The sequence below is a fragment of the Trichomycterus rosablanca genome, chromosome 18, assembly GCF_030014385.1.
Source record: "Trichomycterus rosablanca isolate fTriRos1 chromosome 18, fTriRos1.hap1, whole genome shotgun sequence".
NCBI classification, from domain to species: domain Eukaryota; kingdom Metazoa; phylum Chordata; class Actinopteri; order Siluriformes; family Trichomycteridae; genus Trichomycterus; species Trichomycterus rosablanca.
Window position 1 is genome coordinate 3,397,906 of NC_086005.1, and position 15,625 is coordinate 3,413,530.

Here is a 15,625-nt window from a genome sequence, read left to right on the forward strand (position 1 = left end):
TGTCCGTTTTATCAGCTCCACTTACCACATAGAAGCACTTTGTGGTTCTACAATTACTGACTGTAGTCCATATGCTTTCATGCTGTTCTTCAATGGTCAGAACTTCCACAGGACCACCACAGAGCAGGTATTATTTAGGTGGTGGATCATTCTCAGCACAGCAGTGACACTGTCATGGTGGTGGTGTGTTAGTGTGTGTTGTGCTGGTATGAGTGGATCAGACACAGCAGCGCTGCTGGAGTTTTTAAACACCTCACTGTCACTACTGGACTGAGAATAGTCCACCAACCAAAAATATATCCAGCCAACAGCGCCCCATGGGCAGCGTCCTGTGACCACTGATGAAGGTCTAGAAGATGACCGACTCAAACAGCAGCAATAGATGAGCGATCGTCTCTGACTTTACATCTACAAGGTGGACCAACTAGGTAGGAGTGTCTAATAGAGTGGACAGTGAGTGGACACAGTATTTAAAAACTCCAGCAGCACTGCTGTGTCTGATCCACTCATACCAGCACAACACACACTAACACACCACCACCATGTCAGTGTCACTGCAGTGCTGAGAATGATCCACCACCTAAATAATACCTGCTCTGTGGTGGTCCTGTGGGGGTCCTGACCATTGAAGAACAGGGTAAAAGCAGTTTTAGTTTAGTATCTCCAATTCACCTCACTTGCATGTCTTTGGACTGTGGGAGGAAACCGGAGCACCCAGAGGAAACCCACGCGGACACGGGAGAACATGCAAACTCTGCACAGTAAGGACCCGGACCGCCCCACCTGGGATCGAACCCAGGACCTTTTTGCTGTGAGGCGACAGTGCTACCTACTTAGCCACCGTGCCGCCCTGCCAGCATGTAATTTCCTTTATATGATTGATTTATTCCACCTGTTAGCAACTGTTGTGACTGAAACACTCGAATTCATTTATTTGAAGGGGCGTCCCGATACTTTTGTCTGTATACTTTGTTTTGCACCTCGTGACTTTCGGTTGACTTTAACGCAGGACAGACTCTGCTGTTGTGGAGCCACTGGATAAATGAAATCACACCTCTGGTGTCCGGGGGTGCGTGTTCACGCCAGCCTCGGGCCGGTGCTACATCACCGGGCTCCGGGACTCGGTCAGACCGCACGGTGCCACTGCACCCACAAATTGGCTGACAAAAGCAGCTAAGCCTGTAAGAGGGATGAGCGGATGTGTGCGGAGAGCGGAAAAAGCCTTAAACGCAGAGGGAGAAGATATGAAGCCGCGCTCTCTGCTCTGGGTGTGTATATAATGGAAACGCATCATCGGTTAGGGGCTGATACGGCGCGCTGGGCGAGGGGGTGGGGGGGTATGGTTGTGGAGGGTGACGGGAGTGCGGTTGGTGCAGAACGAGGTGGCAGATAGAAAGAGGAAGAGGCTGTCAGAATGAGAAGGAAAACATGAGAGAGCGAGAATGAGAGAGAGAGAGAGGACTTTACTGGCTGCGGTGGCTATTTTTCCGCCAGGCCCGGTTAGCGTGCTGCCGCCGGCTCCCGGCGTGGGCGGTTAATAATGCGGGGTGACGGAGGGTCTCCGTAAAGAGCCTGCCCAAGCTGTCATTTACATTTCCAATTCAAACTAGCAAACGGGAAGAGAAAATAAAAATAAACGTATTTGTCACGGGCTGGAGCACCGAATGAAAATATATACCCTTAAAATCCTAAATTACACCAACCCACCACCACTAAGCGGTACTGTTGGCTGGCCAGACGTCTACGCAGATGTGACTAGATTGGTACCCTGTCATGTGCCTAGTGTTACTCTGACCAGCACTCTGACCCTGAGCTTGTAGGACGTTCTGTTCTACAATCATAAACCGACATTTTAAAATCCACCTGATCCTGATCAGGGTCAAAGTATGTCCAGTGCCACTTTAAAACTCGGACGGATCCACACCCAGGGTACCAATTCATAGCATCTGTATAGAGCTTTTTACAATAGACGTTATTACAGTATACATTAGGGGGTGAGGGGCACGTCCACAATATTTAAATATAGAACTTTTTACAATAGACGTTGTCTCAAAACCACAAGCCAACATGAACACACGCTCTCAGCAATGCTATAATTACAGTATACATTAGGGGGTGAGGGGCACGTCCCCCCAATATTAAATATAGTCATCCCCCCCACCCCATTGACTGTATTGGATTGGTCATGTGCCCAGTGTTACCCGCTGTGACTCCGACCAGGCATCTGACTCTGAGCTTGTTGGACGTTCTGTTCTGGAATCATAAACCGACACTTTAAAACCCACCTGATTCTGATCAGGGTCACGGTATGTCCAGTGCCACTTCAAAACGCTGGGCATAAGACGGGTGCACTTGCAAGCCGCTGCATCACCCGAGCTCCCCCTACTGGAATGATTCTGAATGACAGTTGTACAGTTGTAGCCTAGAGGTTAAGGTACTGGACTAGTAATCAAAAGGTCACTGGTTCAAGCCCCACCACTGATCTCCATTATCCCCTGTAATTGCATCAGTTATGAGAATTCCACTCTGGCGATCTCTACCTGACGGACGAGCCAATCATCGTCCGTATTGGCACCCAGCCTGCCGGTAGCACAGCTGAGATTCCAACTTGCAAGCCGCTGCGCCGCCCGAGCGCCCCCTACTGGAATGATTCTGAATGACTGTGACTTTGTGAACATCAAACATCAACCATATTTCGGCCAAGTGATACGCAAATCTCATACATTCATAAGTGCTACTGAAAAAAAAAGTAAATCAATAAATAAAGTGAATGTTTTGGCTCAGTTAAATCTTTACACATGCGGTGGACTGATGAAAAAACAGGAAGTGACAGAGTGAACGAATGAAGAAAAGGGAAAGGTTTAACCGTGGGAAGGGACTCTGAGATCTTTCAGTAAGCCAGCGTTAGAGGATGAGAAGTTGTCAGGCTTTGGGAAGGTTTGATGAATGCACGCCCTTTCCTTTAATGGAAAATTCAACCCAATCCTCGATCTAAATCCATATTTATTCATCAACGTGGCGGCGTGGCGGCCTGTCAGAGCGACAGAAACGCTATATCATCCCTGCACGGCCCCACCATAGATCTGCGCTCGGCTACAGCTGCCTGCTTTTCAATGCCAGGCCGCGCAATGCTTCAGCTCCACGTCAGCACATCCCCAGACTGATGGCTGCCGCGGACCGAACCTGACGTGGCGGCTCGGAGCGGCCGAGCGAGCCGAGAGAGAGAGAGAGAGAGAGAGAGAGATGGATGGGACCGGACGTGAAGGAATTTTCATTAGGAAGGTGGAAGAGGATTAGCGGGATCTCTCTGCAGAGGGGCGCGTGATTATACTCACACGGGGAGGATTTATTCACCTTCACTGAATGTTTATTGGTTTTGAAGGTTTGGAAATTGTTTATTCGGTCATTCATTCAGTCCAGGGGTGTCCAAACTTTTCTTTTTGGGGGCCAGATGAAAAATAAACATCCGTTCGTGTTTAGATTTGAGGTATTTAGCAGACGCTGTTATCCAAGGCAATAACAGATATACTGTATAACAGTATTTACAGAATGGTGGGTGGGTGGGTGGGTGGGTGGGTGGGTCTTCATACGCTGTGTAAGGACCCTGATTGGCGGAAGAGACGCCTGTGCAGAATGCAGGGGTGACAGAGGAGAAGAGGCGTGTACAGCAACGTGCTCTCCTCGGATGCAATCTGGTATCTCTCAGCAGCGGAAGACAAAATTGAGTCGCTAAATCGGAAGGAAAATGGGGAGAAAAATGCATAAGAAAAAAATACCTTTAAATAACTCAGGCTGCACCAATTGATTATAACAATTCTGCCAAACTTACATAGAATAAACAAACATAACTCCTGTATGTCGAATTTCCAACACTCTACTGCTCCTGACCCCCAACTTGTGTGCAGTACCAACCGCTTCTTTTCACCTGCACTAGTAGAGTTCATACGGAGATCCGTATCGCACACAGAGACTCACGCACTGATCTCCTGTAATTGCATCAGTTATGAGAAATCCACTCCGACGATCTCTACCCGATGGACGAGCCGTGTGACGTCACATTTGCGTGCTTCTTTTGTATACTTCGATAATACACTCACTTTATAAGCCACTTATTCTAATCAGGGTTGCTGGGGGTGCTGGAGCCACACAAGGCACAAAGAAACACCCTGGACAGGGTACCCGTCCATCACAGGGCAGACACACACAAACACATTCACACACACCAATTAACCTGACAGCATGTCTTTGGACTGTGGGAGGAAACCGGAGCTCCCGGAGGAAACCCACACAGACGTGGGGAGAACATGCAAACTTCACACAGAAAGGACCCATACTGCTTCACCTGGGAATCGAACCCAGGACCTTCCTGTTGTAAGGCGACTGTACTACCCACGAAGCCATCTGTGCCATGAATCTCGGAGGAGCTATCGGCCAGCCGGCGTCTACACAGACATGATTGGCTACGTCTGATTGCACAAACTAGATCCACTGACCAGGATAAACACACCTTGATGAGTACTGTCCATCAATACCTTTCCAGACGTCCCTATATCAGACATAGTCCACCACTGTATGTAGACGCCCAAGCAACAAGACCAACCCCAAGACCACTGGGGATTCGAACTCTTCCTTGTGCCCAAGCCCCCAAAGAAGGAAATGTGTTCATGAAACTTGTGTTGCTTTAACTGATTTGAGCTCAGCGGCAAGCTGTAAAAACCATGTGTCAAAGCTGTAAATCTGCTACGCCCCACCCTAGCAAGCTGTGTGTTATGAGAATGCAGTGTGAATGCGTGTCGGTGTGTGTTAGTGTGTGTTTGGTTACACAGAGCGCTACAAGAACAAACCCTTCAGACAAATGTTGTTCAGGAAGCTAGATTTAGCCGGGATTTAGCCGAGGATTTAGCCGAGGATTTAGCATGCGGCGTCCATTTAGTCCAGTCACGATTTTAGCCTGATTAATTCCTCATTCTCTGCAGAGAGGAGGGACGGCCGCGGCGGGGCGGGAGACGGCCGGGAGATGGAGACTGATATGCAGGGACTGATAGAGAGAGAAGGAGCCGAGAGCTTTTAGTGCTATTGAGCGCTGAAGGCTGATGGACAGCGCAGAAGAGAGCGGAGGAAGGAGAATAAAGCGGAGGAAGACGGTCAGGCCGAGCTAAATTCGCTTCTGCGCTAAGAGTAAAGTGCATGTCTGGCTAACAGTGATTAATGAGCGTGTTTGGCATCGGTCGGACAGGAACTCTTCATTCTTTTGGCCCAACTCGCTTTACTTCGGACCTCTTTTAGCCTCAACAAACTAAAATAAAAGTTATTCAGTGCATATATCACTCTCATAAAGACGCACTTGTCTTCTTACATTTACATTATCGACATTTAGCGGACGCTCTTGTCCAAAACAACCTGCAGTACTGTGACAGTATAACCAACCAGGCCTAACATTAAAACCACCTCCTTGTTTCTACACACACTGCCTGTAGTCCATCTGTTTCTCTACATGCTTTGTTAACCCCCTTTCATGCTGTTCTTCAATGGTCAGGACCCCCACAGGACCCCCACAGAGGTGGTGGATCATTCTCAGCACTGCAGTGACATGGTGGTGGTGTGTTAGTGTGTGTTGTGCTGGTATGAGTGGATCAGACACAGCAGCGCCGCTGGAGTTTTTAAACACTGTGTCCACTCACTGTCCACTCTATTAGACACTCCTACCTAGTTGGTCCACCTTGTAGATGTAAAGTCAGAGACGATCGCTCATCTATTGCTGCTGTTTGAGTCGGTCATCTTCTAGACCTTCATCAGTGGTCACAAGACGCTGCCCACGGGGCGCTGTTGGCTGGATATTTTTGGTTGGTGGACTATTCTCAGTCCAGCAGTGACAGTGAGGTGTTTAAAAACTCCAGCAGCGCTGCTGTGTCTGATCCACTCATACCAGCACAACACACACTAACACACCACCACCATGTCAGTGTCACTGCAGTGCTGAGAATGATCCACCACCTAAATATTCATATGGTTCAGTGGAGTCCTAAACCTTAGAAATGGCTTTAAATATGCAGTATATATCCTTTTAATAAAGATCGTAGCATAATGATTCTGTAAAACCTCACACCTGTTGGTGATGGGGTTGAATCTCTACTGTATCTGTAATGAAGTGATCATATTTGTGCTGTTCACTCTACACAACTTGATCTTTAACTTGATCTGTTGTGGTTTACACATCACAATCACTGACTGATCAGCAATAGGGGGTCACACACTATACCATCTTTTATTTTTTGCTTCTGTACTACGTTTTGAAAACCTAGTGATCTCTCTACATACAACACATGACACATTTTTGGTCATCCTACACCCCAGAGAAGAGGGCATGTCTAAATTCTTAGATTCCTTAAAATGCTCCTACTGAGGCTGACGTGCTAGCGGGTTGTGCCACCTCAGCCCCTAAGGCTAACTGTGTTAGCTTAGTAATCAGCGTAATCGCTAAGTAGAGCTTCTAAATAATCTGCCTAATTAGTTCCATGTCTTATTAGAATCCTCTCTACTGAGAAATGTGTTGGTGTACGTGGGTAGCACCACCAGTCTGGTCGAGCGTGTAACAGACACAGTCGCCTGTGTCTGGCATGTAGTTTGCTTTATTCCGTGGGCACACGAGTGCTTGTGAGCCACCCGCTGCGCCCGAGCTTATCTCCAACCATCCTGGTATCGGCGTCTCGCCACCGGAATCAGATGAGAGAAGGAAGGATGAAGGAGGAAGATGCTGCGGGGTCTTCCTCAACATAATCTAATTCTACATCCCTGATAAAAATGGTCATCATTGGAAATGACAAACAACCTGCTGCGTGTGTGTGTGTGTGTGTGTAGGTGTGTGTGTGTAGGTGTGTGTGTTGGCTGCAGAACGTGTCACTAAGCTTTTAAGCAATTAAATAAACAGCTTTGGGCTGTGAGCGAGCACAGAGCTTCTGATTTTATCTGCAGAAGCCAATCGGCCTTTTCAAAGTAAAAAATTGAGAGGAAAATGAGAGGATCTGTTGGATCTGTTCATGAGAGTGTATGGCCAAAAGTATGTGGACAACAGACAATGAGTTTGTTAAACATCCTGTTTCGAATGTATGGCATTAATATGAAATTGTAGCGTCTAATCTTTTAGAAAGACACATTGTTGACACTGTCTGTGGGAATTTGGGTCAGTTTAGTCAAAAGAGGAGTCAGGAGAGTTCAGAGGTCAGGCACTGGTGTTGTACAATAAGGCCTGGTTGAAAGTCATCTTTTCATATCTTTAAAAAAAGACAGACAGACAGACAGACAGACATACAGATTTAATAGATAGACGGACAGACAGAAAATTTACAGATAGATAGATACTGTAGATAGATAGAAAAATAGACAGACAGACTTCATAGACAGACAGACAGACAGATAGATAGATACAATTTATAGATAAATAGTAAGACAGACAGACAGACAGACAGACAGACAGACAGACAGACAGACAGACAGACATAGAATTCATAGAAATTTATAGCTAGACAGACAAATAGATAGATATATAGATAGAAAGACAGACAGACAGAATTTATAAATAATTAGACACAGATAGACAGACAGATAGATTTAAAAGACAGACAGACATATATAGATAGATTTAATAGACAGACAGACAGACAGATTTAATAGATAGAAAGACAGACAGACAGATTTAATAGATAGAAAGACAGACAGACAGACAGATTTAATAGATAGAAAGACAGACAGACATATAGAATTTATAGAAACAGACAGAATTCATAGATAGATAGACAGACAGACAAATAAATAGATTGAATTTATAAATTGATAGACAGATAGACTTTATAATCATATAGACAGACAGACAGACAGACAGATAGATATACTGTATATACAGACAGATAAACAGACATAAAGACAGACAGACATAATAGACAGACAGACAGACAGATAGATAGACAGACAGACAGACAGGCAGATAGATAGACAGATAGACATACACAGACAGATATAATTTATAGATAAACTGACTTTATAGACAGACAGACATATAGTCATCAATCCAGCCTCCTTCAAGAAACTGTCCACCTCCAGTTGTTCAGGCTTAGAGAAGCTTCTGGTGATGGGTGAGACAGGAATACCATCTCATCCAGAGACCAGGGCCAATCAGCAACAGGGAATGAAGTAACTGGTGCCAACGCAGATCAAACTAAATAAATAGCAGACAAGAACTGGAGACTAGGATTGAACCTGGATTCCTGAAGCTGTGCAGTACCAACACTAGTAATGAGATGGTTCTAGAGTTCTGTGGTCCTGAGTAACAGCACTGAGGATCCCGGAGCGTCGTATTCGGCTCTGTTAAGAGACAGCAGGCACTGTTATAATAATAAAGGTCCCTCAGGTTCGGGCGAGACTCGGGCGAGTGTCTGAGTGATAAAGGAAGGTGACGAGCAAACATGACTCCCAGTGTTTGTGTTTGTGAGTCACGGTGGAGGGGAAGGACAGATTTAAAGAGGAACTCGGGGTGAAAAGGGAACCATGAGAGGTTTGTAAACAGCACCTTAGCGGCGTGCTAGGGTTCACCGTCGCTCAGCTACTCCGAATGAACCCACAATAACCTGGAGGGGAAAATAAGAAGAAGAGTATTTGAAAGAGACGGAAAAATGAAGAAGCAGAGACACAGTGAGGGGTAACAAAGATTCAAACTGTTTTCCTTTGGTTATTTAATCCTGGATTCTGTGAAAGCCGTACTGAGACGCCGATGAAGCGAGTGTTCCAGGATATAATAGAAGAATTTTATCGGATCGACTCCAGGCTGAATCGTTTCCAAAAAAAAGGGTGAAAGTTCATTCACGACCCAGCCAATCTCCGAACCTGAATCCTATTCAAAATTAATGGAGGATTTAAAAATTACGAGTCCATCAGAGCTACTCTCATAACCTTGGAGAGCTGGAGACATTTCTCCAAGAAGAAAAGGTCAAAATTAAAGCACTTTACTGCAGAACAGCTAATTATATCTCATTGTACGTCTCAAAGTTGAATGTTATTAAATGTTATTAAATCCAGGAGTGAATATGTTTCTCTATACCTAAATATATCTATTCCTTTATTATATTTAAGAACCTACCTAAACCGAATTAACATTTTTTATTCGTGTGTAGCACTCAAGTGTCTTACATTTACTGGTTAATCTGCACAATGAGGCATCCCAGCAATCCTACGGCAATTCAGTTAATTAGTTAGTTAGTCAAAATGTCCAAGTTGTCTGAGTCTGTAAAACTAACTACCAGTTCTGAACTGGGTTGCTGTCGTTCTGCTTCTCACATGTGATCACTCACCACTGTTGACAGTAGGAAGGTAGGTGCTGATGTCCAGTGAAAGCCCTCATGACTGTGGTACCTTCTTAGTTCTTCCTTTTAGTTATGCTGTAATAATTAGCAGAGTCTCAAAGTGCTTCATTATTATAATTATTATTATTGTTATTTTATTATTGTTATTATTAATTAATTAATTAATGATTTGGACATTTTAACTACGTCTTCTGTTTATTACTCCGAGGTAATTCTGGCTTGAACCTTTTTACCCACCTGAGGTTTAAACCTGGAGCTTTGAGCCAGCGATGCCGCTCCCGCTGGGTGTGATGGAGCTCAACCGTGACGGCTCTCACAACATCCAGATCACACCGTTAGAATTTATTCTAGCACAGACTGAAATAAAAGCTGATGAACTCTAATAAAATTCTTTATGATTTTCACTTGCTGTAACTTTTGTTAGAAATAAAATAAATTCACACGTCTGGTTTGTTTAATTTCATTCAAATTCATTCAAATGATCCTCCAGGTACCGGTCGGACGGGTCCCTGTTGAGTCCGGTTTCTTTCAAGTAATATTTGGGAGCTTTTTTATGCCGTTTTTGCCCTCGGCTGCTCAACAGGGGTTTTATTTTGGTCCTGGAATCTTTAAAGTTGCTTTGAGACGATGTGAACTGTAAAAAGCACGAAACAAATAAATTCGACTTGACTAGACGGCCTTCCAGCCGATAGCACCACTGGGGATTCTCTGTGAGTCCTGGTGGTAGTGAGTTAGTGTAATTTAATTATGTTTGCTGTGTGTTTTCCTGAATAAAAATACATGTTTAACTTCTCAGATTGTAGTAATAGTAGGTGTAGCTGTATTTCTCCTAAATGTCTATAAAAGGGATTAATATTATATTTTATTATTATTGATTTAATAAACACACTGTATGAATGAGGTATTTAAATGGCTCTCCCAGCTGCAGCTTATTAAAAGTGATGAGACTTCTTGATTAATGGAAACGCCACTGTCAGTCGTCTGCGCCTCCATGCCCCCTGCAGGCCAAACAAGCAAATGGTTCATCTGAAATTGGTGCTGACCATGAGCTTGTTGGACATCCAGTTTAAGAATAAGTGACCGCTGTGTGATCATTTGAGCTACAACAACAGCTGATCTTCGGAAAAGTCTTCTCTAAAGACTTTATGTATGGATATATGTTTATGTGTTTATGTATGGTAATTTGTGCTCTATATATATATATATATAAATATATATATATATATATATATATATATATATATATATATATATATATATATATATTTGTACATAGTATATATGTTGCACAGTATTATGTTCAGTTCTTGCACGTCTCTTTTTGTGTCATTTTGCACATTTGTTTTCCTTTTTTGTACTTTAAATTGCTTCTATTTTCCTAATTATAATTTAAATGACTATTTTGATTTTAAATTTTGTAATTTTCTACACTTTTTATGTGTTAAAAAGACATTTCTATATTTCTGTAGTTATATTGTGTCCAGTTCTGTCTAATTACTAATGTGGCCGATCAGGTACAGAAGCGTTTCAGTGGTTGTACTGTGTCTGACTCTGTATGTGAGAAATAAACTTTAACTTGATGTGATTTATTCATCTTTAACAGTAAATGAAGAGCCTGGGCTCTGAACCCAGACCCTTCAGCTCAGCTGTGTGGGGCTCTGTACAGTAGATACTGTAGCTGTACCTGAGAGTCCTGAATCTCCACGGTAACCGAAGACCCTCGGAACTCTGTGATGCTGAGACTCGGGTCTCTTACACAACCGGCTCATTTACATTTGAAACACAGAGCAGAGAGCAGCACGTTTATCTACCTGTGTAACCAAAAGAGCTAAATCACTAGCGGTCAGCCGACATGGACGAGGTCAGGACTGTTAGATCAGCTTCAGTTTGTGATGGTTTATTTATTATAGAGGTTAAAGCTGCTTGTGTGGAAATTAAAGTGAATTTAACTGGGTTGGAAGGTTTTATATTGCTGTAAGGCCTTGTGCTGCTTATGACATCACATAAACTCTAATAATCACTCGCTAGATCAACACAAGCTTTAAATCATGTTAAATCCACGTGATTTTGATTGTTAAAACTCGTCTTTTACAGGCTAACAGGTTTCTGTGTGTAAATTAGCAGCTGCTCTGTATCCAGAACTGAAAAGCTTCCCATATTACATCTATATTCTGTCTCTCTGTCTCTCAGTCTCTGAAGGAGTACGCGTTCTTCAAGGTTCTGGGCCAATGGCCCCGTTACTTTGAGATGGCTCAGGTGGAGGAGAAGGTGGCTCGGTAAGCACACAGACACGACCTGGACTCATGTGCGGTTAAACTGAGGCTTCTGATTAAATTCAGTCCTTTTTTTAATCTTTTGCAGTGAAGTGAAGAAACTTGGCAGATTACTGTCGCTCGACACTTCAGAACAAACATCACTGCTGGTAAGGAAACACAACTGTAGTTCCAAATGACCTTGACCTGTGATTAATGAAAGGGGGGCGATAAACCATAGATAAACACTGACCAACCTGGTTCTAAAAGTGCATTATAGAGATAAATATGATCATGATATGGATATTAATGGATATTATTGTTAATATGAACCTTTTTGAGCTGAGAGGTAAAATCCAGGCTGGAGGGGCAAAAATTGTGAGAGTTCATGTGTGAAGGGAGGCTTAGACAAACACACACACACACACATACACACACACACACACACACAGGGAGAACATGCAAACTCCACACAGAAAAGACAGAACAGAACCCAGGCCCTTAATGCTGTGAGGCGACAGCGCCACCTACTGCACCACCTGACCTTCATCGCAATATGAAATTATTTCAATACAGCAAAGCGATTTCATTTCATTCACTAACGTCTATTAATGTCGTTTTAGTCGAGCAGTGCAGACCACGACACGGCCGCCACCCTTCCATGCTCATCCGAGGGCTCCTCCAGCCACGCCCTCCCCCCCAGCACCGAGTCGTACTCAGTTACCCCTGTCGATGCCTCACCGGCAGGAGGCGATGGCAAACGGAACAAAAAGAGAAAAATTTCGGAGCTGGACGTCAGCAGACCAATCAAACAAGAGCAAGATCTGTTTGAGCTGGACGTCAGCAGACCGATCAAACAAGAGCAAGATCTGTCGGAGCTGGACATTGAGCCTAAGAGCAGAAAAGCAAGAGGCCAGGGGCGGAAAAGGAAAGCCGAGGGTGAGAAAAGAGCCCGCAAAAGGCGACGCCCTGCGCCGGAGCGAAGCCACTACCCAGCTGCAGGTGAGGATTTAGAAAAATCTCTGGTTCTGATTAAATGAACCTGTACAAGGTCTAGACGTCTTACATCCTCTCTTCTCTCCACAGACACAACAAGCAGAGTTAACCCGGTTCCACTGCCCCGCCCTGTGATACCCAAATACAGACTGTGAGTCCGATTCGACTCTCTATTCATAACTCCTCACGCTCTGTGGTCCTCGTTCTACCCCGGGGTGTGTAAACTTTTGCTCTCTCTGTCCTCCACAGTCGGTACACTCCGGTGTTATCTCTGGAACAGAGGGATCAGTACGTAGCCGACTTCATGGCTGCTAAAGATGAATACAACTTCCTGTACGCTCGGATCGGAAGGACCCTGCAGCACTTTAATTACAGAGAGGAACAGCGCAGGTCCATGGTTCCAGGATCCGAGCAGTTTCAGGTCAGGACTCCTGATGAATTCATTCTAGACTAAATCTTAAACAGCTCCAGAGCTACAGAGCAGAACTTAATCAATGTGAGAGAATCTGGTATCGGGCGCTCGGGGGGTGCAACGGTGAAGTTCGCTAGTCCACCAGTGTGGACTTGGACAATGGGAGACGGGGGATAATGGAGATTGGTGCGTGACTCTCCATGCGCTATACAGATCTCTATATGAATCATATGCACTGGCTAACCCACTAGTGCGAACATGGACAATGATGGGATTCCTCATAACTGCTATTATAGGTGCTGCACACAGACGGGGGATAATTGGGGTCGTTGCGTGACTCTCTGTGCGCTTAACAGATCTCCATATGAATCATATGCTCTCACTAGCCCACCAGTGTGGACATGGACAATGGGAGACGGGGGATAATGGGGAGCGATGCATGACTCTTTGTGCTCTATACAGATCTCCAAATGAATCATATGCACTCGCTAGCCCACCTGTGTGGACCCGGACAGTGATTGGGTTCCTCATAGCTGCTATTATAGGCGCTGCACACAAATGGGGGATAACTGGGATCGTTGCGTGACTCTCTGTGCGTTATATAGATCTCTATACAAAGCATATGCACACATGTCGAAGGGGAAGTGTGTTAATCACAGCCCTCCTGGGTTAAAAGTGGTCAAATACAAACAGGGAATTGGACATGACTATACTGGGAGGGACTATACAACCTCGTATTGTCATTATAAATCAAGTGGATTATTTTCTGTGGATAATAAACAGCTCTGAATCTCTCTTGTGCAGGAGGCGAGTGCTCTGATGTGGTGTGAATACCAGGATGTGCTACAGGTGAGTTCAGATATAAAAACACATCACGCTGATTATATTCACCGATTATTAAACCTGAGCTGAATGGAAACGTTCTGTGTGTCTGCAGCGCCACCCAGAGTACACTTCAGACTGCACTCGCTACTTTTACCTCCAGTACAAGCTGGCGCACATCAGGAGGCTCGTCGATGAATATGACCGCTCGTGTGGTCCGTTCAGCTACTGACCAGAGCCTCAAAACCGCAGTCAGCAGGAGTCAAGGGGATCCAGCGACCCAGATTCTTAAATTCTTCATCATATCTCATTATATACCCGTTTAAACAGCGTAACATGTTTTTATCCAGCTTTGCTACACATGCTAATGACTCTCACGTGCTCTCGGGCTAACCACTCGCCCCGAGCCTCTCTAGCGCAGGACGCTCCTCCCTCCGTCGGCTTTTCCGCTCGCTTTATTTGTTCGTTTATTGCGGATCGATCTGTGGACCGCTCATCGTCTTTTAGCTCTGATCTCATTGAGGTTCGCCTCATCTTAATGCTGGAGTAGCTAGCTAGCACGGCCGCTCCAGCTCCTAACTAACTCTCTAGCTTGCAAACCGGGCCAGCTAACGCGAGCGCTCGCCGTGCCTCCAGTGTTAGCATTAGCTGCTTCCAGCTGATATAGTCACCGACCACTGACTATACAGTCGTTTAACACTGTTAGTTCTGTAACATCCCCGGGGAGCGTTTAGTGCCTGGCTCGGTTTACAAGCTAGTCTGTTAGGTGTGTGTGTGTGAGTGTGAGTGTGTGTGTGTGCGGAGACAGAGGTACAAGACGATGAGCAGTTCACCCCGTCAACGATAAATCAACATCTTAAGGAGCTGAAAACTGACCGAAACGGGGCGTGTCCTGCACTCGAAAAATTCATTAGCATGTGTAGCGATGCTAACCGATCAGTTAAACAATCGTAATCTTCCCCCCCGTCCCCAAACCTACCCACCGTACACGCCCCCCTACCGTACATGCCCCCCTACCGTACATGCCCCCCTACCGTACATGCCCCCCACCGTACACGCCCCCCCTACCAGCAGAACATGTAACAGTGTGAGATCCCCTCTCCTGCTGACTGATCAGACCCCTTGTTTGTGTTCTCACCCGTCCCCACACATTCGTACCTGCTTTATGAATAAAGAAAATCATTAAAAATGTTTGTTGTGTGTTTTTTTTTTAAATCAATCAATTATTTTAAATGAAGGTAAAATCAGTCTGATTGAATCTGTAGAAATAAAAGAGTTTGTTTTTATTGTGTGCCAGGGATTTTAAATATTAAGAGCTTAAATGTATATTTATTTATTTATTAGAGTGACCATATTTTGGTTTAAAAAAAAAAAGAGGACACATGGATGGATGGCAGCATGGGCCAGACGGACACCAGCACTGGGTGAAAGGTTAAGATAACTTGGGGCTGGTTCATTTTTGGTTTTGTAGGCGAATATCATTGTTTTAAACTGAATTCACACAGCTTACAGAAAGCTTACGGTAATGATATCAATAAAATGAAAATTTTCTCTGTTCAATAATAATAATAATAATAATAATAATAATAATAATTATTATTATTATTATTATTATTATTATTATTATTATTATTATTATTATTATTATTATTATTATTATTATTATTTATAATATCATTATTATTGCAGCATGGTGGCATAGTGGGTAGTACTGTAGCCTCACAGCAAGAAGGTCCTCGGTTCGATCCCCAGGCGGGGTGGTCCGGGTCCTTTCTGTGCAAAGTTTGCAT

General features: G+C 44.4%; 1 protein-coding gene across 1 annotated transcript; it reads left to right on the forward strand.

The window, feature by feature from the left end:
* The first annotated feature begins 11,140 nt into the window (after positions 1–11,140).
* On the forward strand, positions 11,141–15,024 carry LOC134332661 (RNA polymerase II elongation factor ELL2-like). Its single transcript, XM_063014401.1, has 8 exons — positions 11,141–11,214; positions 11,544–11,629; positions 11,715–11,775; positions 12,229–12,607; positions 12,692–12,752; positions 12,851–13,022; positions 13,818–13,862; positions 13,951–15,024. Exons 1-8 carry the CDS (start codon positions 11,206–11,208, stop codon positions 14,065–14,067), a joined length of 930 nt encoding a protein of 309 aa, XP_062870471.1. The 5' UTR covers positions 11,141–11,205; the 3' UTR covers positions 14,068–15,024.
* The last annotated feature ends 601 nt before the right edge of the window (positions 15,025–15,625 follow it).